Source organism: Nuphar pumila, chromosome 7 (assembly GCF_984573655.1).
Source record: "Nuphar pumila chromosome 7, dmNupPumi1.hap1.1, whole genome shotgun sequence".
NCBI lineage: Eukaryota > Viridiplantae > Streptophyta > Magnoliopsida > Nymphaeales > Nymphaeaceae > Nuphar > Nuphar pumila.
In genome coordinates, this window is record NC_143255.1 from 93,864,931 (window position 1) to 93,890,294 (window position 25,364).

At 37.7% G+C, this 25,364-nt stretch overlaps 1 protein-coding gene across 1 annotated transcript; it reads right to left on the reverse strand.

The window, feature by feature from the left end:
- On the reverse strand, window positions 1-25,364 carry LOC149832499 (uncharacterized). The gene is made up of 6 exons (XM_090013255.1): window positions 25,239-25,364; window positions 24,954-25,190; window positions 6,096-6,227; window positions 853-931; window positions 543-691; window positions 1-207 (listed from the first exon to the last, which is right to left on the reverse strand). The coding sequence occupies exons 1-6, from the start codon at window positions 25,362-25,364 to the stop codon at window positions 1-3; spliced, it is 930 nt and encodes a 309-aa protein (XP_089869381.1).

A 25,364-nucleotide genomic window follows, 5' to 3' on the forward strand; every position in this document is an offset into this window, starting at 1 on the left:
TTAAGAAGACTGTAAAGCTTGAGATCTAGCAGCAGCTTTCTCTAAGGCCTTCAGTCGATTAGCCTCTATTCGAGCCTTCTGCTCTTCTGTTATCTGCATTTTGGTTATTGGGTTGATAGTTTCACTTTCTATTGTGGGTTCTGGTAACTTCTCTGTAGCTGGGTTACTGTCGGTAGGTGCTTCCTTGTTGGAAGTAGCAGCTGTGTCCTGCAATGCACAGGTAACTCTCATAAGGAATCATGGCCACGACAATATTGATATATGCCCATCACTTTAAAATGGCTATCAAGCTGCTTTAACTCAATGGCTGGCACAATTAGGATTGATTGCATGGATTTGAAACCACATAAGAAACACCGGACTGAACTAATATCCTTAAATGAACCTTTCAAATTTATCTTCCTATTAATGAGTATTAACCTTGGTTTATGATAAAAAAATCAGGCTCCATGGCCATAACAGCAAGCATGAATCATGTTATAGACCACTCAAGAAAAGTGTCTCTCAGCATGTTGTAAGTGAAGAGAGATTATGTAAGGTACCTCTGTTGCCTGTCGATAAATTTCATCAAACATGTCTTCATGCATTTCATCAGCACCAGCATTCTCAACAGGTGGATCTTCCATGCCGTGAACCTCCTCCACATTCATGCCTCCATCTTCACCTATAAACCTCACAGTAGAACTATCAACTAGATGTGCCATGTTGTTTTAATTAAGACTTAAAGGAAACCTAAACATAACCTCGCATATCATGTCCTATAAACTTACTGAAGACTGTCTTTCAAGGATATCAACGGACATTGCTCAACCAATAATTTTCTCTACAAGATGTCATGTATAATAGTTATACCTTTTTCAACAGGGGGTTCATGTAACTTTGTGGGATCCCCGCCCTTATCTACCCTCTCTCTCAATTCTCTGACAGCCATCTGTTTCAGCAAAAGGACCACTCAAACTGTTAGATGAGCATAAAAGAAGTATGACGCAACAGAAAAAGGAAAGAAACTTCTCTTGGAAAGCAAAGAATGGTAATTGGTAAAAAGGAGCATTAAAATCAACTTATCAAGTGAATGGCTTCTATATAATACCAATTTACTTATGCTAGCAAAAATGGGTTGATTAACTGAAGAAGAAATGGAAGAAAAATGATTTCTATATGTTGTATCGGTTACATGAGGTAGTATTTATAACTTACAGCAAAGTAAAAAGTTACAAAAACAAAAGAAAGAAATCTTTATGAGTATAGAAGTTATCGTAGAATCCCAATTGACGCTAACCAATTCCTTGATTAGCGTCAATTGGTTGATCCACCAATATCTTATCTGATTCCGTGATTTCCTCTTGACACTCCCCTTCAAGTTGATACGTGTGAAGATCTGTCACGTTCAACTTGGATACCAAAAATTTGAATTGATCCCTTCCGAGTGCTTTTGTGAATATATCTGCGATCTGCATTTTCGTAGGCACAAAATTGGTCTTAATGATCCCTGCTTGTATTTTTTCTCGAATTAGATGACAATCAATTTCTATGTGCTTCATGCGGTCGTGAAACACAGGATTTGACGCAATGTGAAGTGTTGCTTGGTTATCACAATGGAGATTCATGGGTTCGTCATGTATAAAACCGAACTCTGATAATAAAGCCTTGAGCCAAATCAATTCACAAGTGGCTAATGCCATCGCCCTATATTCTGCTTCTGCGGATGATCTTGCTACGGTATTCTGCTTCTTTGTTTTCCATGAGATTGGGCTGCCCCCGATGGTTACAAAATATCCGGAAGTGGATCTTCTAGTCATGGGACAGCTGGCCCAGTCAGAATCACAATAAGCTTCTATTTGCATTTTGCTTTTAGAAGGCAGAATGACGCCATGCCCAAGTGTAGACTTCAAATACCTCAATACTCTTATGGCTGCATGGTAATGTGGTGTACGTGGTGCTTGCATAAACTGGCTTAAGAGATTAACAGAATACACTATGTCTGGTCGTGTAACTGTCAAATATATTAGTCGACCTACCAATCTCCGATATTGTGACGGATCATCAAATAACTCCCCTTCATCAGATGTAAGTCGGAGTTTTTGATCCATGGGAAAATCACTTGGTGCAGCTCCAAGAAGTCCTGAATCGGATAAAATGTCTAATGTATATTTTCTCTGGCTTAGAAATATACCTACTGGTGACTTGGCAATTTCAATACCTAGAAAATATTTTAGAGGACCCAAATCTTTAATGTGAAATTTTGCATGCAGAAAAGACTTCAAAGAAAGAATATCTGGATCATAATTCCCTGCAATAATGATGTCATCGACATATACAAGTACCACTGTGATTCAAGAATCACATTTCTGAGTGAAAAGAGTGTAGTCGGCATTAGATTGGACAAATCCCGCAGAGAGTAAGGCATGAGTCAATTTGCTAAACCAGTTGCGTGAGGACTGCTTAAGTCCATATAAAGACTTTTTGAGAAGACATACTTGACGCTCCCCTTTGCGATGGATGCCATCAGGTAAATCCATATATATTTCTTCATCAAGGTCCCCATGAAGAAAAGCATTGCTGACATCAAGTTGGTGTAACCGCCATTGAGAGATGGAAGCAAGAGCAAGAAGACATCGCACAGTAACTAGTTTCGCAACAGGGGCAAATGTGTCATGATAATCGAATCCTTCTACCTGTGTATAGCCCTTAGCGACGAGACGTGCTTTGTATCTTTCCATGGAACCATCTGCACGCCGTTTGATTTTGAAGACCCATTTACATCCAATCGGTCTCTTATTGGGTGGCAGTGTGACCACTTCCCATGTGTGATTGTCCTCAAGAGCTTTAAGCTCTTCGGCCATTGCCGCTTGCCAATTTGGATTCCGAACAGCATCACTAAAATGGTGTGGCTCTTGATCAGAGAGAACTGCACTAAGGAAAGCTCGATGGGAAGCCGAAAATTGATGAAGGTGTAAATAACTGGTGATGGGATAAAGGGAGGTGGGAAGCTTACCGTTTGAGGCGGGTAGGATGCTGGCGGAATTGCACACAAAGTCGGTCAGGTAGTGAGGTCGGGTGTGGGTTCGACTTGAGCGACGTAGTGGTGGGGGAGATGATAGAGCAGGTGTGTTATCCGGGATGGATGTAATTGGTGGTTGACTAAGGGATTCAATGGGTGAAGAGAAATCATCGTTTGTGTCATTAAGGATGGGGGAGGGCAGGACGAGGTTAGGAGGGATTGGTGAGGTTTCATGGTTTCTGAAAGGAAACTCGTTTTCATAAAAGATAACATCTCGGCTAGTGAAAGACAGATGGGTATCGAGGTCAAAAACTTTATAGCCGTGTTGACTAAACGGGTAACCGATAAATATGCAACGTTTAGCTCGTGCAGAAAATTTATCTTTGTGAGGATTTGTATTATGAGCATAACAAAGACAACCAAAAACGCGTAAATGTTCATAAGACGGAGTTTTATGAAAGAGCATTTCATATGGGGTTTTTCCATGAAGAAGTGGAGTGGGAATGCGATTAATGAGGTAAGTGGCAGTGAGAATGCATTCTCCCCAAAAATGAATGGGTAAGCAAGCTTGAAAACGCAAGGCTCGGGCAACCTCAAGGAGGTGCCGATGCTTGCGCTCAACACGCCCGTTTTGCTGGGGAGTATTGACACAAGTACGTTGGTGAAAAATACCATTGTCAGAAAAAAATTGTTGTGTCATGTGAGAAAGAAATTCCGTACCATTATCCGTACGTATTTTTTTTATGACCAAATGGAATTGAGTTTTGATCATTTTGCAAAATTGAACGAGAGAATAAGTTTCAGATTTAAATCTCATCAAATAAACCCATGTGCAGCAAGAAAAATCATCGACTATGGTGAGGAAGTAACGTGCACCGGTGTGTGATGGTGTATGGTAGCCACCCCAAATGTCCACATGAATGAGATCAAAAGGAAAATCACTCTTAGAATTATTATCAGAAAAAGGTAAACGTGATAGTTTTGCTCGATGGCATGCATCACAAATATGTAAGGGACAGTTGGTTATAAAATCGTGATTGCGAGCTAATTGAGCAAGTCGTTCCTTGGATGAGTGACCGAGTCATTCATGCCAAATAGTATATTTATTTGGGGATGCAGCAGACATGGCTTGAGAAGGGATGGTGGGAATGTGAAGGTGGTACAATCCGTCATGCAAACTACTCGCTCCAATCAGCGTCTTCTTGGTTGGCTCCTGGAAAATGCAAAATGTTGGGAAGAATATGGCAACACAATTAAGAGAGTCAGTGAGTTTATGGACGGAAAGAAGATTAAATTGGAAATTAGGAACATAAAGGACATTGTATAAAATGAAATTTTTGGAAATGTGACTTGTGCCATAATGTGTAACATGTATGGTTTGACCATTAGGTAATCTACCTGGTTTAGAACTAGGAAAAGTTTGGACGTCACAAAGCAGTGATAGGTCAGATGTCATGTGATCGGATGCTCCAGTATCTATAATCCAAAGAGCAGAATAGTGATGATTACCAGCCATGTTAGCGGTTGCTGTGTTGGGATCCAGAGAGATGAGCGACAATAGCTGTTTTATTTGTTCCTTGGTCAACATGAATGTGGCATCACTTTGGGTATCACTTGCTGCAGTGGAAAGGCATGCCTTGGGGCCCGTGACTGTATCATGAGGCTCCTTTGATCCAAATGGCTTTATATTGTTTTTTTCTTGCTGAAGATGTGGGGGATAGCCGTGAAGTACATAACATCATGCTTTTATGTGGCCGAGCATGCCACAATGATCGCATTTGGGTCATCCACGGCCTCGCCCTTGTCCTGCTGATCGAACTTGTGGCCGATTGACACAGACACTTAGTGCACTAGAGTCGACTTGATGAACAGCCGATTGAAATAAGTGTTGGCTTTCTTCTTGCTGGACCATTGCATATACCCTGCTAATGCTGGGAATAGGATCAATGGCTAAGATTTGACTCCTAATGGTGTTATACGAGTCATTCAAGCCAATGAGGAATTGAAATATTTTTTCCTTTTGATGAAACGAACTATGTTCCCTCAATGCCCCACAAGTACAGTTTGGTATGTCCAGGTAAGACTGCAGTTCATCCCATAGGGTTTTCAATCCTGTAAAATACGTAGATAAGGAATTCTGTTCTTGCCGATAATCTGATATGAGTTTTTTAAGGTGAAAAATACGGGCTGAATTGCCTTGAGAGTATCGTTCTTCAAGATCGAGCCAAACTGCTCGAGCTGTATCAGCGTATATAACACTGCTAGCAATTTCTTTGGTGACTGAATTAAGGAGCCACGAAAGAAGCATGTCGTTACATCGATGCCAAGCATGATAGCTTGAAGCTGATATAGATGGTTCAGAGATGGAACCATCAAGAAATCCGAATTTGTTTTTTGCATTGAGTGTCATTTTCATGGCTCGTTTCCAGGTAGCATAATTATCCCCATTCAAGAGATTAGAAACAAGAATGGCACCTGGGTTATCGGAATGATGGAGATAAAATGGAGAACCGTCAATATCAGAGGTCCGATCTGATCGTGCTCCAGATAAATCGTTGGATGGTCCTTCATTTGCCATGGAAAAACTTGATGAAGATCCTTAACAGACAATGCTCTGCCGACTGTGAGAAGCTGCTCCTACAGATGGCTGCAGCAACCAAAAAAATTTGTTGGATAGCTCTTGGGCAACTATCTTGTGATGGAAATATCTCACGGTTCCAGAGAAAGGCCACTGAAGAAGGTGAAACGAAACAGTGGAAAAAAGAGGAACGGTACTACTGCTCTGATACCATATGAAGAAGAAATGGAAGAAAAATGATTTCTATATGTTGTATCGGTTACATGAGGTAGTATTTATAACTTACAGCAAAGTAAAAAGTTACAAAAACAAAAGAAAGAAATCTTTATGAGTATAGAAGTTATCGTAGAATCCCAATTGACGCTAACCAATTCCTTGATTAGCGTCAATTGGTTGATCCACCAATATCTTATCTGATTCCGTGATTTCCTCTTGACATTAACATGATTGCATATAAAAGTAAGCCATTGCATTTCTGCATGAACTTTTGTCATACAAGATCAGAAAGAATTTTACTAGGCATACCCTGACACGCTTTGTTGTACCAATTTTTTCCACCTTTTGTACAAACTGTTCAAACGAAAAGTAAGGGAGCAAGTGGGCATGCCATTGAGCGTATAATCCAATCAAGTTCCCAAGGTCTTCAACCTGAAAAATAAATAAGATAGATATAAGTTTCTATGCCACAGATATGGAAAGAATATAACTCAGGCTCTCAATCTCTTCATCCTGAACAACCAATAAGATTTATATGTTTTCACGCCAGACATGGAAATTTACTGGGACACCACCCCACATACTTGATCACAAATCCAGCATAAATAGAGTTTGCTTTCAGTCAGAAGCAAAAGAACATCAAACCAAATTACTGTTGGGGCATGTAAGGCTGGGTGGTCGTATCCTCAACCAGGAGTTTTACTTTGCAGGGAAGCGGGCCCATTAAGTGACCTGGTTCTTGATGAGGGTTCCTTCATCATCAACAAATATCAAACCAAATTACTCACATTATCACGACAAGATTGACAAGTGCACGTCTAGGTAGTGTCAGCATATCAAATGTTCAAATGTACTTCTATGGACATCGCATTAGAGCACCTTCATGCTACCATTTTTATTCTTCTCTGTCCAACCAATGGCAAATCACAGCATTTCAAGGTAACCAGGCTTGCTAATATGGCTTTAAGTGGGAACCCATGCCAGTAAGCTCATTTATTAGGATAAAAAAAAGCTATATATATATATATATATATATATATATATATATATATATATATATATATATTCAGTACTATGTCACACGGACACTCCATTTTGCTCTTTGTACCCGTGTCGACATGGGTGTCCCCGTGTTGACACACGTCAACACCTAGGGATGCCATTTTACCCTCCGTACATACAAGTTTGTATTCAATTTATAATTTATAATTATATTTTTAGTTTATAACTTTATATTTTCAGCATATAATATATATTTTAGGTATAACATATATATTTAGATTATATTCAGTTTATTTTGAATTTATTTTGTATTTATGTGATATTTAATATATGTATAGTCGTGTCCCCGTAGCGGCATTTTTTTAATTGCCGTGTCATACCCTCTGAACCTGCACCCATGTAACATAGCTTCAGTAGCATCATAAGCTCATGCTATGGCACCTCAAGGTCCGCAACATATTGCATTAAGCAAGATTGGACATTAGGAGGAAGAAGTTCAGTGCTTACATAATAATACTGTAAAAGTAAAACCCATATCTTTTGGTGGGAATCTATTCCTCTCCCCCACTTTTGTGAGTGTGAGAGTGAAGAGCCCCACATTTAAGGTGAATAATGGGAGCCTCTCCCTCTCCCCACGTATGTAGAAGTGGGGAGAGTGGGGGAGACCTCACCTTAAATGAGAATAGTCATGGGTTCTATATAAACCCATGAGCGCTCTCTAATTTTTCTCCATTTCACAAAGAGAGAAAAAGAGAGAGTTTGAGGGTGATCGGAGCGCCATCTGACGAAGGGAGAGTGACCAGCAGGTAAACCGCTCTCTTTGTCCTTTTTCTATTACATTACAGAGAGAAAAACGACACTAGCAAACTGGGAGAGGTTGTCGGCGTCATCGTCAAAGCCATGAGAGAAAGAGAATAAGCCAGACGAAGCTCAGGTGTGGCCAAGAGACCAGCAGGATAGAGAGAGATGCCCTCTGTCTTGGCCGCTGTTATGCGAGCCAGACCGACTCGGTTTGAGTTTGAAACCAGACCGAGACGGTCCGAACCTTGTAAAGATAGGCGAGACAGAGCCCTCTCTGTCTCGGTCTGTCATGGAACGCAATCAGACCAAGTCTGATCTAATGCGCGGGCTCTCTATCTCGACCTGTTGGTGGACAGACTGACTCGGTCTGGATCGGGTGGTGAAAGCGAGATAGAGAGCGAGCACTATCTATCTTAGTCAGTCGGTGCAGACCAGACTGACTCGGCCTAGGTTGTAACCAACCCAGACCGAGTCTGGTCATACGCGACAAGACAAAGAGAGTGGAAAATCTGTCTCAGTTTCAAGTTGTGAACCAAACCAGGTCTGGGTCCAGTTTGGGTAAATTGTGAGTGAGGGAGACAGAACTAGGTTTTGTCTCATGTTCGGTTCTGATTGAATCTAGACTCAATTGGGTCTAAGTTAAGTTCAGTGGAATCGGGAAAAAAAATGGAGTGAGAGAAGAAAAAAAGGAGTTGGTTTTAAAATTTAAACCAAACAGACTTGGTTCAGGCTAACCCAAACCAAGTCAGTTTTGTCAAGATTGAGAGTTATTTTGGGTTGGTTCAAAACCCAACCCACATGGTCTCAGTGTAAGCCTAGACCTACTTGAATGAACTGTATCCGATGCATACATATATGTATGTATATATATAAGATGTGTGAACCCTTGGGTCAACCAAATATGGTTTCAGTCAATCAAATTTGGACTAAACTCAAACCGAGCCTAGTTCTGACCTGGACTGAATCAATAAAAAGACCAAATTACCCTTATAGCATATAGTCCGACATGTGTGTTAAAATGTATCTCTTATATATATATATATATATATATATATATATATATATATATATATATATATATATATATATATATATATATATATATATATATATATATATATATATATATATATATATATTACATCAATACCCGATAGGGGTATTTTTGTAATTTCACATAGTTGTTTAGAAAACAACTATTTTAGATTTTTGATAAAATGTATTTTTTATTTTTTTCAATTCTTTTTTGTTATTTTTGAGGACCAAAAGGGGCTCCAACTATAGAATCGTTGGAGCCCCCAACGGTTGTGACCGTTGGGGGCTCCCAACGACTCTATGGGAGCCCCCTTTTGGGCTCTCCTTTTTAGGCCTTTGGCCTCTCCTTCTCTTCTCTCCCTCTTGTATAAATAGGGGTGAACCCCTTGTATATTTTTCATCCTTGAGAGCTTTCTCTCTTCTCAATAAGAGACTTTTTATTGTTGCCTTCTTAAAGGCTTGTGCTTGTATTGTCCCTTTGTGGACTTGTGATATTGTCTCTTTTTCATTGTTGTAAGTGCTTGTATGCACTCTTTATATTTCCGCAATATCTCATTACATGGTATCAGAGCCACTCGATTCTTGAAGGAAAGGTGTGATTTGTGTATCTCATATTTAGTGGATATCTTCTCACTTCTTGGCAACATCATGGAGGCAAAGATTGACCTATCTTTCAAGCTCAATGAAAAGAATTATATGATGTGGGCATCGGCAATGGAAAATAATCTCAAAGGAAAGAAGCTTTGGGGTTTTGTCATGGGTACCGTTCCGGAACCTAAGCTTATGCTCACAAAGGACGAAGAAGGTCAAGAAAAGGCTCTTGAAAGAGATGTTCGCCTAAAGGCCATTGAAAATCATCAAAAAGAAGTGGAAGATTGGGAAAGCAATAACGCAAAAATCCTTGCGTGGTTTATGAACAATGTTATACCCAAAAGGATCTTGCGAGAGCATACTTCTTGCAAGAAAAGATTAGAACCACCAAGCAAGGTGATTCTAGCATTCAAGACTATTATAGTGCCCTAAACCCACTATAGGATGAATTGGCTCTTTTGGAGCCAAAATGGGTTTCTATGGAAGATATTGATTTAAAGCAAAAACAAATGGAACAAGAGCGATTGTTTCAATTCCTTTTTGGGCTACGTCCCGAATTTGAGCAAGTGAGATCCTCACTTCTCCATAGATCTATTTTTCCTCCTATTGAGGATGTTATTGCCGAAATCACTCAAGAGGAGACAAGGCTTGGCATGAGTAAACATGTTGATGAAGTCTTTGCCGTATCAAAACCGGGTAACAATGTTAGAACCTATAAACCTCCTCATTTTGGGAAACAAGGAAACTACAATGGATGAAGAAAAATGATTGTTTGTCATTATTGCAATGAGCCGGGTCACATTAAACCCGCTTGCCCAAAGCTTATTGGAACCTTCAAGCCTAAGGTGGCCTCTCTTGAAGAAACTACCACCAAAGAAGATGAAGGCAAGAACAATGACATCAAAGAAACTCTTGGGCAAATATCTATGGCTCTCCAACAAATACTTAAAGTTTCTTCCTCCACATCGGGTGCGGCTATTGCCTCGACATCATCACTCGGTACGTATTCTTGGATCCTTGACTCCGGAGCTTCTTTTCATATGACCCCCCATGAAAATGCACTTATTGATGTTTGCACCAATTCAAAGGACTCTTGTGTCTCTACGGCCGATGGAACCTTTTTAAAAATTTCAAGTATTGGCTCTTTTAAAGATTCTCAAAATTTTTGTGTTCCAAAAGTAAGAGTTGTTCCCAAACTAAATTTAAACCTCTTTTCGGTTTCTCAAATTTCCGACCATGGATGTGAAATATCTTTCTCATCTAATGGTTGCTTTGTGCAGGATCTCCGGTCCGGAAAGCGGATTGGGCAAGGTCATACAAAGGGATACCTCTATTATATGGACCATCTCGATCTCCCTACAAATTATTTTTGTTCTTATGTTTAAGAAAAAACCATGGAAACTTGGCATAAAAGACTTGGTCATCCAAGTTATTCCAAAATGTATCTCTTTCCTTTTGGAAACAAATTTTGTAAGGAAAAAGAAATTAATTGCAAAGATTGCATTTTTAGAAAAATGAAGTCTATTCCATTTCCAACTAGAACTTTTCTTTCATCAAGACCTTTTGAATTGGTGCATTCGGATGTTTGGGGGCCTTCTCCGGTTATGTCTAAAGGAGGCTATTCATATTATGTTACGTTTATTGATGACTTTACTCGGTATGTTTGGATTTATTTTCTTAGTCATAAATCAGAAGTATTTACTTTCTTTAAAGATTTTCATAAAAAGGTTCAAAATCAATTTCAAAATAACATATCTATTTTAAGATCTGATTCCAGTGGCGAATACTTATCTCACGAATTTCAAAACTATTTAACCCAAAATGGCATTTGCCATCAAAAGTCATGTCCTAGGACTCCCCAACAAAATGACCTAGCGAAAAGGAAACATAGGCACGTTATAAAAACCGCTAGAACATTACTTGTTTCTAGGAATATTCCAAAGAAGTTTTGGGCCGAAGCCGTTTTAACCTCAACTTATCTAATCAATAGAATGCCCTCTTCTAAGTTAAAAAATGCTTCTCTCTATGAAAAACTCTTTAAATTTTCACCTGATTTCAATCGTCTTCGTATTTTTGGTTGCAAATGTTTTGTCCTATTACAAAAAAGGGATAAGTTATCTGAAATTCCACTAGAGGGGGGGTGAATAGTGAAATATGATAATGATCGATAAAATAAAATAATTAAGCAATAAGGCACAACACATAAAACACAGAAGTTATACTGGTTCGGTCAATTTCCAGACCTACATCCAGTCCCCAAGCAAACCACTTGAGATTCCACTATAACATCCGAGTTACCGGATAAATAGTACAACACCCTCTTCCCAAGAGGTCTTCTTCTCTCAACAGAGAAGGGGCACACCCTCTTCCCAAGAGGTCTTCTTCTCTCAACAGATAAGGGCAACACCCTCTTTCACAGAGGTCTACTTCTTTAAACAAAGAAGGAGTACAGTGAATAAACAGAGTTACAATACTTCCTATAGAACCTTCAGAATGATAAGAATGCACAAATGAAGGATTCTAAGAATGTTCTGTTTGTCACTCAGAAGATACTCTTTGTCAAAGAGCTGGACTTGACTTTTTCTCTTTTCTTTCTTTTTCTTTTTCTCTTTCTTTTTCAAGGCTCTCTTTTTAAATCACGAATAGAATATTTTTCTCTTTGTAAGCTCACACGTCTATTTCATTCCTCTTGTTTGAATAGTTTATGTGTGTGTGTGTTTATATAGCTTATAAAAAGTAGTCGTTACATTTTGGAATTGTAACTTTTTGAAATATGAAATGTTATGTCTTTTCAAAAATATCTTTTAGAGAAGATCGAGAATGCCTTTTTCCAGAAGAGTAAGATAGAGGGTACACTAGTCGTTGTAGTGTTTTAGGTAATACATATTTTATGTAAGAAAGTCTATTTCTTACAATAGTACATTTGAACGTTGGGTTGTAGTTTTGTCTTTATTCTAATTAATGATTTGAGGTACATTAGTACTTCTTTACTTTAAATGAGTGTAAGTACTATGAGTGCTTTGAGATATTTATTTGTACATAGTCATGTCAAGTATGTTCTTTATGTAGTGTATTTTAAAGTCTCCAGAGAGAATGAGGACCCAAAAAGAAGGTCGACATTCTTTGGGAAGGATATTTAGAAGGGATTTGTTACGGAAGGCATTTAATGCTTTGTAAAGAGAATGATGACTTCAAGTAAGTCGACATTCTATAGTTATGAGAAAAAGTAACTAGAGTCCTTTAAAAACATATTTTATTTGTTTTTCTTTTGTGTAGCCGATTTATGTTTTTGTCTTCTTCTTGTATTAAGAAACATTTTAAAGAAGATAACTTAAGTCTTTTCAAAAACATATTTTATTTGTTTTTCTTATGTAGCCGATTTTATGTTGTCTTGTATATAGTGTAAGGTATAATGACAAAATGTCTTTTTCATAAAAGGTTGTAAGAAGGTACAATTATTATATGACAAAATATCTTTTTCATAAAAGGTTGTAAGAAGGTACAATTATTATATGACAAAATATCTTTTTCATAAAAGGTTGTAAGAAGGTACACTTGTTGGTTTTCAAAAAAGAACCTTTTTGAAACTATCGTATACTTTTATGATGTAGTATGTATGAATGAGTATGTAATATGCAATATGCAAGTTCCTGAAGGTTCTGTTATATATGACTCTAAAGAAGAAAAAAATCTTCAACTTGAGGTAGCCGATTTCTTCATTTGAACTTTAGGAAAGCATGGCTCATCAAGCTTTTTCTTCAAGGAGTATGATTGCACCATAGTTGTACTTGAACAAGAAGTCTCCATCCTTATTGGGTGAGATATCCTTGCATCAAATACTCGTTAGATTTAAGGCAAAACATATTTAGTCATAATATAACATTATTTCAAGAGAACATATTATCATATCATACAAAATTAAATAAGACAGTGTATCATATTATGTGACATCAAAACCGAGTTTCTCAACATTATCTTCAAAAGCAATTGAATGTGTTTTTCTAGGATATGGTGAAAATCAAAAAGGGTATAGATGTTATGATTTTAAGAATGATAAACTATATGTTTCAAAAGATGTAACATTTCTAGAAGAAGAGAACGGTTTTGATAAAATAGAAGAAACAAATGAAATTGATTATATATTCTTATATGATCTTATTGATGACATACAAGAAGATTTTCTTGAAAACATAGATGATACACGTGAGGTATCCCATGTTGACATAACACCCTCAAATGATAGTGATTCAAATATAAATGTTTATGATAGTGATACCAATATAAATGTTTACTCAAGAAGAAATCAAGAAAATCCTATTAGTGCCCTCGAAAAATACTCTCAAATTTCTGAATCCACTGAGGAACCACAAGTTAGACATTCTTCTAGAATATCAATACCCCCAAATAGGTTTGTATCCTATGATTCCTTAACCCCCAACTATCGGGCGTGTTTAATAACCCTACACTCTTATTTTGAACCGGCTCACTATAATCAAGCTAAATCTACACCACATTGGGTCGAAGCAATGCAAGTTGAACTAAATGCTTTAAAAAAAGCCAATACTTGAGAAATAGTTAATCTACCCTCACACAAAAAACTTATTGGTTGTCGTTGGGTCTTCAAAGTTAAAACTAAAAGCGATGGCTCTTTAGAACGATATAAAGCTAGATTAGTCGCTAAGGGATACTCTCAAGAATATGGCATTGATTATGAAGAAACATTCGCTCCCGTAGCTCGAATGACCAGTGTCAGGACCTTAATAGATGTCACATCAACCAAAAAATGGCCTATTTATCAACTTGACGTAAAAAATGCCTTTTTAAATGGAAGTTTAAGTGAAGAAGTTTACATGGATCCGCCACCCGAAATTAATATTAAGCAAGGTCAAACACTTCGGCTTTTGAAGACATTGTATGGTCTTAAACAAGCTCCTAAGGCTTGGTATGATCGTTTCAGTGATATCATGGTAAAGTTAGGATTTCATTCTTGTTATGCTGACACTGCTCTTTTTGTTAAAAATGCAGGTACTAGTATCGTAATATTGTTGTTTTATGTTGATAACATGATTATCACTGGGAATGATCAAAATAGTATTATTGATGTTAAAAATATGTTAAAAAATAATTTTGATATGTCTGATTTAGGTTTTCTTAGATATTTTCTTGGAATCGAAGTTAAATATTCTTCTCGAGGATATATTTTGTCACAGATGAAGCTTGCTGCAGATATCTGTTCTAAGTCTGGGATTTCTGATGACAAGAAAGTAGAGACTGAAATGAAATGGGGATCTTCGAAACACGAGCTTTGATTAACAAGAGCAAGTGTCAAGAATGACACTAAAGCATAACCCTTAAAAAGGGTATAACTGGAAACAAAATAAAAATAAAAAATGTATTCTTTATTGATATGAAAAACCAATTGCTTAAGAAGCATTGGAGTAAAATACAAGAGGGGCTGCACCCCTTTATATACACAGCTGAAAGAGGACTCAATAGAGCTGTTGGGCACAGTCCAACAGCTCTATTTAGAGCTGTTGGAATGTGTCAGTCCAACAGCTCTATTAAGAGCTGTTGGACTGTGTCAGTCCAACAGCTCTATTGCTAGTCAAGTCTGGACAGGACTTGACTAGCAACAGTCATTCTAGTTCAAACTGAACTAGATGACATAAAAACAAAAAATAAAAATAAAGAAAAAAAATACAGAAAAGAAAGAAATTAAAAATGTATTTATATATATATATAATAATATAATATTATTATATATACATATATGTACAGTTTTACATTTTAACACTCCCCCTCAAACTTACGGTACAATGAGCGAAAGTTTGTCTAAGAGAAAGTGAAATCGGGGAGCAGCGAGAGGCTTTGTAAAGAAGTCTGCTAACTGATATTCTGAAGTGACATATGGCAGATCAATTATCCCGTGTAGATATTCCTCTCTGACGTAGTGACAATCCATTTCGATGTGTTTGGTGCGTTCGTGGAATGTTCTGTTACTGGCAATGTAGATCGCACTTTTGTTGTCACAACACATTTGTGAAGCCTTTGTTGCTTCAACTCCCATGTCAGCAAGCAGTCGTCGGAGCCAAACTACTTCCATGGTCGTGGTTGCCATGGCTCTGTATTCAGCTTCGGTGGATGAGAGAGATACCTTCTGCTGCTTTTTACACCTCCACGAGATTAATGATTCCCCTAAAAAGACACAAAAGCCAGTGGTTGAGTGTCTGTTATTGGGATCACCTCCCCAATCAGCATCAGTATATGCAATTAAATCAAGAGAAGAGGAGGAAGATAAGAAAAGTCCTCGTGAAAGAGAGGACTTGATGTATCTGATAATACGCATGACTGCTCCCATATGAACAGAAGTAGGAGCATGTTGAAATTGACTTGCTGTATGAACAGCATGTGCTATATCTGGTCTGGTAATGGATAGATAGGAAAGTGCCCCGACAAGCTGTCTGTAAGGAGTAGGGTCTGCAAGAAGTTCTCCATCATCAATCTTCATTTTAACATTAACAACTTCTGGAGTGTCAACTTTCTTATCATCAGTAATACCAGACCTGAAAACAATATCAAAAGCAAATTTAGTCTGAGATAATAAATATCCTCTAGGAGAATAAGCAACTTCAATGCCTAAAAAATATCTCAACAAGCCCAAATCAGTCATTTCAAAATGAGATTTAAGAAGTGTTTTGATTGTTGCAACTCCCTGTTTATCGCTTCCGGTGATGATCATATCATCCACATAGAGAAGAAGCACAATGATCCCTGCATCAGAATTCTTAATAAACAAAGCAGTGTCAGTTAAACAGAATTGAAAACCAATATCAATCATAACACGACTAAACCTATCATACCAAGCTTTTGGTGCTTGTTTAAGTCCATAAAGAGCTTTTTCTAAGCGAAGGACTTTACCCTTAGGAATACTTAGACCAGGAGGGGGTTCCATATATACTTCTTCAACTAGCTTTCCATTTAAAAAAGCATTTTTGACATCCATTTGAAAAATAGACCATTTTTTGATAGAAGCTAAGGCAATTAAGGTTCGGACAGTAGTCATACGAGCCACCGGAGCAAAGGTTTCTTCATAATCAATCCCATATTCTTGGGCATAACCTTTGGCTACTAAACGGGCTTTATATCTTTCAAGAGTACCATCACTCTTGGTTTTAATTTTATAAACCCATCGACATCCTATAGTTTTCTTCCCTGGAGGAAGATCTTGAATATTCCATGTAGAAGCCTTTTCAAGTGCATCTAATTCAGCTTTCATGGCTTCTATCCATTTGATATCATTTTTTGCTTGAAAATATGTGGATGGTTCTTCATATGAGTGAATTAATGCAATAACTGCCCTATATGTGGGTGAGAAAGACTCGTATGATACAAACTTTTCTGGAGGCCTCGAGATTCGGGATGATTGTCTAGTTGGAATGTTAGAATATTTCTCAAGTGCACATGGAGTATTAGACTCTTGTCGCCTGGAATATTGAATACTAGTATCTCTATGAACTTCTTCATTTTCAACATTAAGATCAATAATTCTGTGATCATCATCAAAGTTACAATCAAGGTCATATTCATCAGATGTTGATGTTAGATCTAGCAAAAAGGAGTACTCAGTGACGTCTTTTAATTTTCTAAAATCAAAGAAGCTCTCCTTTTCAAGAAAGGAAACATTTCTAGACACATATAGTTTATTATTTTTGAAGTCAAAACATCTATAACCTTTCTGGTTTTCAGCATATCCTAAAAAGGCACAGGGAATCGCACGAGGGGAAAGTTTATCATTTTTGTCAGTAAATATGAAACATTTGCACCCAAATATTCTTAATCTAGAGTAGTCTGGAGAAATGTTCATAAGTTTTTCAATGGGAGTGATATTTTGTAACGAAGAAGATGGCATCCTATTAATGAGATAGGTGGCAGTTAAGGCAGCTTCTGCCCAAAAGTCTTTAGGGACTTGATTTGCTATTAATAAAGTTCTAGTGGTTTCTATAATATGGCGATGTTTTCGTTCTGCCAGTCCATTTTGTTGAGGTGTATAAGGACAAGATCTTTGATGTGTGATGCCATGCAATTTAAGATAATTTTGAAAATCTGTGGATAAAAACTCTCCCCCTGAATCTGTGCGAAAAATAGTAATATCATTTTGAAACTTGTTTTTAACCATATTATGAAAAGTTTGAAAGTATGAAAATACTTCAGACTTATGTTTGAGAAAGTACATCCACGTATGTCGGGAGAAATCATCGACAAAAATAACATAGTAAACAAATCCTCCTTTAGAAATTACTGGTGCAGGACCCCAAACATCCGAGTGTATTAATTCAAGTGGTCTTGAAGAGAAAAAGGTTCTGTTCTGAAATGGTAATTTTTTCATTTTGCCGAGAATACAATCTTTACAATCAAATGATTCAGAGTTACAAAATTTCCCTAGATTTGGAAAATGTTGGATTTTGGCTATATGTGGGTGACCAAGTCTCTTATGCCACAGTTCCAACTCTATTTTTTGAATATTATAACAAAAAGCTTTCTTCGGCATTTCCAAAAAATCCATGTAATAGAGCCCTCCTTCTCTATGGCCTTCCCCAATCAGCTTGCCTGACTGGCGATCCTGTACCCAACAACCATGAGAAGAAAAAGAAATATTACACCCATAATCAGAAATTTGAGATACAGATAAAAGATTTAAATTTAATTTGGGAACATGTCTAATTTCTGGAATAAAAAAATTTTTTGTTTTATAAATTTTTTCAAAATTTCCTATTCCTTCTATTTCAAGAGAAGTCCCATCAGCAGTAAAGACCTTTGACACACTTGTTTTATTTTTAACACATTTGGATAGACTTTGATTATTTGGGGTCATATGAAAAGATGCACCAGAGTCAAGAAGCCAAGAAATTTTACCTAAATCAGAAAAAGATGAGGCTGCTGCGCCGGTTGAAGCTTCAGATGAGGAAGAGGCACCTTTGATGAGAGGCTGAAGAATCTCCATTAGTTGGGCCAGGGAAACTGGTGCATCCTGATCTTTAGGCTCCGATCCAGCAATTGCAGCTCTTTTTTCTCTCAGTTCCTTAAGTTTGGGACATTGTGGCCTGTAGTGTCCCGGTTCATGACAGTGATGACAAATAACTTTCTTCTTATCATAGTCACCATTTTGTCGGTTAAAGTGAGGAGGCCTATATGATCGAACATGATTCCCTGGTCTAGACACGGCTAAAACGGAATCATCTTCAATTTTTAAAGAACCTTTCCGGAGACGATTTTCTTCCATTGTTAACTCTTCAATAGTTTCAACAATAGAAGGAATTTTTCCCCTGTGAAGTAGGGCCGATTTAGTGGTTTCAAATTCCGGCCTTAATCCAGTGATAAACTGGTAAAAATGTTCAGCATCGAGTTGTTTCTGACGAAGCTCGATGTCTTCGGCACAATGCCACTTTGGTTCTAAAAGGGAAAGTTCTTCCCAAAGTTCGGACAACCCATTGTAATATTCACGAATAGTTTTGTCTCCTTGTGTCATCATTCGAACTTTTTCTTGGAGGTTGCACACGTGTGCAATATCTTTAAGGGAATACATATTCTTAAGGTATTCCCATGCCTTATCGGCATGATCAAATTTGGCAAGACTTGAGCATTTTTTAATGTCAACGCTATTGATAAGCCATGACATTATCTTCGCATGAGATATTCTCCATTCTTTCCATTTCTTCTCGTATGAGGCAATAGCCTTGATTTTCTCTTCTTCCGATAGAGGGACCTCTTTATCTCCCTCCTTTTTAGTAAGAGATAGCTTAGGTTCCGAATCGGAACCATCCACAATCCCCCATAAGCCTTTTCCCCATATATGGTGCTTCATGATTGAAGCCCATGTTACATAGTTCGTATCGCTTAGTTTCATAGGCATGATGGTGACTTTATCATTGTCATCCATCGATTACAATGAGAGAAAGAATAGGGATAGAAGAGAAACAAGAAGAAAAATGAGAAAGAAAGAAAAAAAAAAAAAAACAATACAACAAGATGTGAAATCTTCTCCAATGAAGTGATAAAACACTTCTCTTCAAGTGGCGAACACTTTTGCAAACGGGCACGGAAACCGAGGCAGCTTTTCCTCAAGATTTAGTACTTCCGCGGCTCTGATACCATGAAATGAAATGGGGATCTTCGAAACACGAGCTTTGATTAACAAGAGCAAGTGTCAAGAATGACACTAAAGCATAACCCTTAAAAAGGGTATAACTGGAAACAAAATAAAAATAAAAAATGTATTCTTTATTGATATGAAAAACCAATTGCTTAAGAAGCATTGGAGTAAAATACAAGAGGGGCTGCACCCCTTTATATACACAGCTGAAAGAGGACTCAATAGAGCTGTTGGGCACAGTCCAACAGCTCTATTTAGAGCTGTTGGAATGTGTCAGTCCAACAGCTCTATTAAGAGCTGTTGGACTGTGTCAGTCCAACAGCTCTATTGCTAGTCAAGTCTGGACAGGACTTGACTAGCAACAGTCATTCTAGTTCAAACTGAACTAGATGACATAAAAACAAAAAATAAAAATAAAGGAAAAAAATACAGAAAAGAAAGAAATTAAAAATGTATTTATATATATATATAATAATATAATATTATTATATATACATATATGTACAGTTTTACATTTTAACAGAGACTCCCGAAGTTATTAATGCCAAATTACGGTTGGAGAATGGGGTTCTTCTGGAAGGCCCCACGCCTTACAGACAACTCATTGGGTCTCTTACCTATTTAACCATCACCAGACCAGATATCACCCATGCGGTTCACTCAGTTAGCCAATTTCAGCATGCTCCTACAACTGTGCATATGAGTGTTGTTCTCCGAATCATCCGCTACATTCGGAATACCATCAATAAAGGGCTTTTTCTATCCTCCTCTTCTTCCTTGAATCTTCTTGCTTATACTGATGTCGATTGGGGAGGTAATCCCAATGATCGAGTCTCAACTACTGGTTTTTGTGTCTTTTTAGGGGACTCTTTGATTGCCTTGCGATGCAAGAAGCAACAGAAAGTTTCACTATCATCCACTGAAACTGAGTATCGGGCTATGGCAACCACGACAATGGAACTTGTATGGCTTCGTAGTCTGCTTAAAGACATGGGGGTTGATATTACCGAAGCCTCAAAATTATGTTGCGACAACAAGAGTTCCATCTACATTGCGAGCAATCATACCTTCCATGAGCGTACAAAGCATATCGAAATGGACTGCCACTATGTTCGTGACGAATTCTTACGAGAAACTATTACTCTACCATATGTCACTTCAGAATATCAGTTGGCGGACTTCTTCACTAAAGCTCTTCCGGTTCCTCGCTTCATGTTTCTTCTTGGCAAACTTTCCGTCATTTCCCCGTAAAGTTTGAGGGGGGGGGGGGTGTTAAAATGTATCTCTTATATATATATATATATATATATATATATATATATATATATATATATATATATATATATATATATATATATATATATATATATATATATATATATATATATATATATATTACATCAATACCCGATAGGGGTAATTTTGTAATTTCACATAGTTGTTTAGAAAACAACTATTTTAGATTTTTGATAAAATGTATTTTTTATTTTTTATTTTTTTCAATTCTTTTTTGTTATTTTTGAGGACCAAAAGGGGCTCCAACTATAGAGTCGTTGGAGCCCCCAACGGTTGTGACCGTTGGGGGCTCCCAACGACTCTATGGGAGCCCCCTTTTGGGCTCTCCTTTTTAGGCCTTTGGCCTCTCCTTCTCTTCTCTCCCTCTTGTATAAATAGGGGTGAACCCCTTGTATATTTTTCATCCTTTAGAGCTTTCTCTCTTCTCAATAAGAGACTTTTTATCGTTGCCTTCATAAAGGCTTGTGCTTGTATTGTCCCTTTGTGGACTTGTGATATTGTCTCTTTTTCATTGTTGTAAGTGCTTGTATGCACTCTTTATATTTCCGCAATATCTCATTACAATGTGGTCATAACTTCTCATCCCGAACTCGGATCGGTGAGGTTTAGTTCATTAGAATCGGTACGCATAGAGGAATCTGTCTATGCTATTTTCATGACCAAACACGCAGCACAAAAAAAATGTCTGATAGACCACCTTCAGGAGGGGTAGTTTGGTAATTTTATAAAATGTAGAGAATGTCAATTTGATAATTGAGTCTTTGTGCAATGAATAGATCTGACTATTACGAGAGAGACTCGACTACAGGGTGAGAGTTTAGTTCTTAATTTCAAGGTAAGGGATATTATAAGAGTGTCTAGTTAATAATAAATAATTTATTTATTTACTTGTATAAGATAGCTTGCATGAAACTATGTATATTTGAGAACATAACAATACATCGATATACAAATATTAGAACTTCTGCATACTTAGATTTTTGTAAATATCAAAACCCTAAGAAGACCTTGAGAAACTTATTTGAAATACAAAGAAAATGAATTTGAAGTAGTTCATGTGGAAAAGCAAGAGTTGCATAAAATATCCTAGGAGTTATATTTCACACAGTATTTGAGACTCTAGGCAGATCAGTTATGGTAGGATGTAGCATGAACCATAAATCTTAGAGGCAAGTATATCTCCCCAGACCGACTCTTTGACTAGTTACCGATGGATCATTTTTCACAGAAGTGCTTAGTGATACACAGTCTGGGATCGCTTAAAGTGGTCCATTGTCTGGCCAACACCATATAGTTGAGGTATTCTATAGGAGTTGCTACGCCCATAGTAGGATATGACCGCGATAATCAATCTAATGCGGTAGTTAGCATTGAGTGAGTGCTAGCTTATGAGTTTTGAGAAGGTTAATGGGGGATTTAAAAAAACAAACTTTTGTGTTATGAGAAGAAAAACTAAACTCAAATTTAAAAAAATAAACTTTTGTGTTATGGGATGAAAAACTAAACTCAGACTAGGGGGCTTAGAGTTCACTCGAGTTGTAAGTTAGAGTTTTAATTGCTTAGAATTGTTCCTTACTGGGTTGTAGACCCACCCCTTTAATAATTACAAATATAGGTTCCAAGAGCATCGTTCAAAGCTGGACTTGAGACCTGACGTAGCCGTCTCTGTCAACAGGTGTTCATGGACGGACGGAGAGCCGAGCAGAGACTTTTATTTTATATTTTTATTTTCTTGAACCTTGTGATGAGTTTGTAGTTTGTACTCTTTTTTGTTATGAATGATGTAGCCGATAAAACTTTAATTATGAGTGGATTGTGTTTACTTTGAAAAAAAAAATACGTATGCCATGGTTCTTCTATTCTCACTTTGGATTCTTCCCTTTGAAAAATAATACCTACGAACCTGGACTTGAGAGGTCCCAAATTGGGGTGTTACAAATACCTAAACCAAAAAGCTTATTCTCTACAAGTCATGCACCTCTTTATGGAAATCTTGGTAAAGGCAAATGACATACAAACAGGTTACACACAGCATGTCAGGCAAGCTCCATGGAAACACATTGAGAGTTCTCACTCAAAAAGTTGCTCTAACTTGCCCCATTGATCACCCAACAAATGGAATATGAACATGAATGGGGTGAAAAAGTTGCAGTAGTGGACACCATTTAAAAACTTTGTGTGAATCTAAACTTGAATTTGAATACAAGGAAATTAATTGTGTGACCAAAAATTTATGTATACAACGAATTGCACAAGAACAGGCATCATGAATGCAATAAGCAAATTGTGCAAATATACCACCAGCATAGGCTTGGGCTCCATGAAGAGTGCTAAGTTCTCCCAAGTTTGTATTTGACTATAAAATCTAATATAAAAAATACCTTCCAATATTAAAAATATAATAATAATAATAATAACTAAAACAGATATATAAATGGATATATATATTTGCCCAAAGTAACGAAAATATCATTAGGAGTTTCAAAAAACAATTGTACTAACTTGCTCCAAAATGGAGCAAAAGTTTAATGTTTTAACTTTTGCAAGGACGGAAGTTACATGACTTTACAATATGACAGTTGAATACCTTTGAAAAGGAATCCATCACCTATTGTCCTAATTCATTTGTGATAATGAAGTATATATCAAGAAAAAATCAAGATGCCTGATGAGAAATTCAAATATATTAGTTCAAACTTCAAAGTATAAGAAAACTCTACAAGATGCCTTCTATCATTGGGTTTTCTAGTTAAGATATGAGGTATCATGGCTTTTAGAAATCGAGATAAGTGATGCAACTACTAGCCAGGTGCTCTAGATAGGACGTGTGTCTTTATTTAAAAGGTTGTAACTTGTAAGCCCTCTTCCCCCTCATCCATTCAAGTGTGCCAAAAGCAAAAAGGTGGAATTATAAGAGAATATTGACAACAAAGTGGGTCTGGACTATTGTGTGTGTTGGGCATTCAACTTCAAAGTTGGATTGTTTCATCTAAGATTAGGCCGAGTCTTATTACTGAAGCATTTGGTTCATCCACGCTTAGCCCAGGTTCTAACATAAAGCAATTAGCTTCCTATTGAGCATGTCTGACTATATATTTAGAATCATTTGTTTAGAGTCAGTTTGGTTCGTTTTATAAAGTCAGCTAAGCTATAATGGATTTAACCTACTGGGCTTGAGCCAACTTTGTTGTCTTCTGAGCAAGTCCGTTGGTCTTGAACATAAGATTTGGAGAGCAATTTAGTTTGGCACAATGATTAGGCTGTGCTAGGTTCAATCCAAGAAACAACATAACTTTAAACCCTTTACATCCTCGACTCAAATGAGCACAAAAGGCATCAACCATCTTAAATGCATCCAAACTAATTTCTAATTTCTTTGATAACCTCACATCTGTCTTTAACAATCATACTAAATCAAGAACCTCTGAGAACTTAAAGTTTTAGATAACTATTTAATATCATGTTGTTTTACTTTTAGACCCAAGAACCAGACCAACTTGCCCAACTATCTGAAGGGACACCACTAAAACCAAGGGAAAAGAACTTCACTGGCTCACTCCACAAATCTGATTATACCATAGTATAAACAATAGATTAAGACACACAAAACTAAATCAATCAACCACATACTAAAAAAACTCAACAGAAGCAACATATAAAAGCACAACCATCTCAGACAAGATTCAGACAATTGGAGCAATCCAAAATCTGAACCTCTCATCAAATGCAGCTTATATTAGAAGCAAAAGAACCGGATCTATTTGCCCTATACCGTCCAATCTATAAGACCACGTTCACCTAGTTCTCCATCTCAGAGTGTCGGGGGCTTGCCGAACTTGGAGCAAATCCAATTTATCAATTCCTCCCAAATAGCAGTCTGAACTCTGAAGAATCGGTCGAGTGGATCGAACTTAGAGAGCAAGTCCAACTTATCAATTCTGCCCAAACCGACTGTTTAGATTACGAAAATTCCATCTGATTACTCTGAAAATCCATGCCTAAACTACCTAAACTTGCAAACAAGCAAGTGATATCACTTCTAAGATTTCTATAACTACCACATCAAGACACACCAACATTGCCACTTCCGCTGCCAGATACACGTGAAACCAAAAGCGATAATATCAATACCCACATCAAAATCTTGGAGCAATCAAATCAACGATCAATTCAAAGACTAATGATTTTCACCATACCGCAATACCCACAAACAAAAAATCCTTCATTTCGCAAAACTGGCAAAGGTTTCTCCAAATTTTACGGTACATCCCTAAGACACATACCTCATGGCCGTGGCCGCGGGCCTTAAAGACACGGGGGAAATGGCGGAGAACGAAACCGAGACCGTCGTCAGAACAAAGGACCTGGGGCGTTAGCTTTGGCCTCTCCCTGGGGAGCTTCTTGGGTGGCTGGCTGTGCTTTCGGACAGGCTGGAATTCGGATTTTTGGGCATGATTGGGAAAGGTGCGGTCGGATGCGGATGCAGGGCAGTCTCTGGACCAGTGGCCGGGGCGGCCGCACTTGAAGCAGCCGGTGGGTGCCGCCTCTGGCCGGGATGCGCGGCTCACCGGTTCGGGAAGGGGGCGGTCTGGTCCGGAGGCCGCCGGGCAGTCGCTGGACCAATGGCCTGGGAGGCCGCATTTGTAGCAACCGGTCGGTGCCGCCTCCTCCGAAGCTCCGCCCTTCTCTGCCAT

Coding starts and splice junctions, on each gene's coding strand:
- LOC149832499 (XM_090013255.1), bottom strand. CDS start 25,364: ATGGCAGAGAAGGGCGGAGCTTCGGAGGAGGCGGCACCGACCGGTTGC. Junction 6,228..24,953: donor CCCGCGGCCACGGCCATGAG/GTATGTGTCTTA, acceptor TTTATTTTTCAG/GTTGAAGACCTTGGGAACTT. Junction 932..6,095: donor AGCGTGTCAGGGTATGCCTA/GTAAAATTCTTT, acceptor TTGCTGAAACAG/ATGGCTGTCAGAGAATTGAG.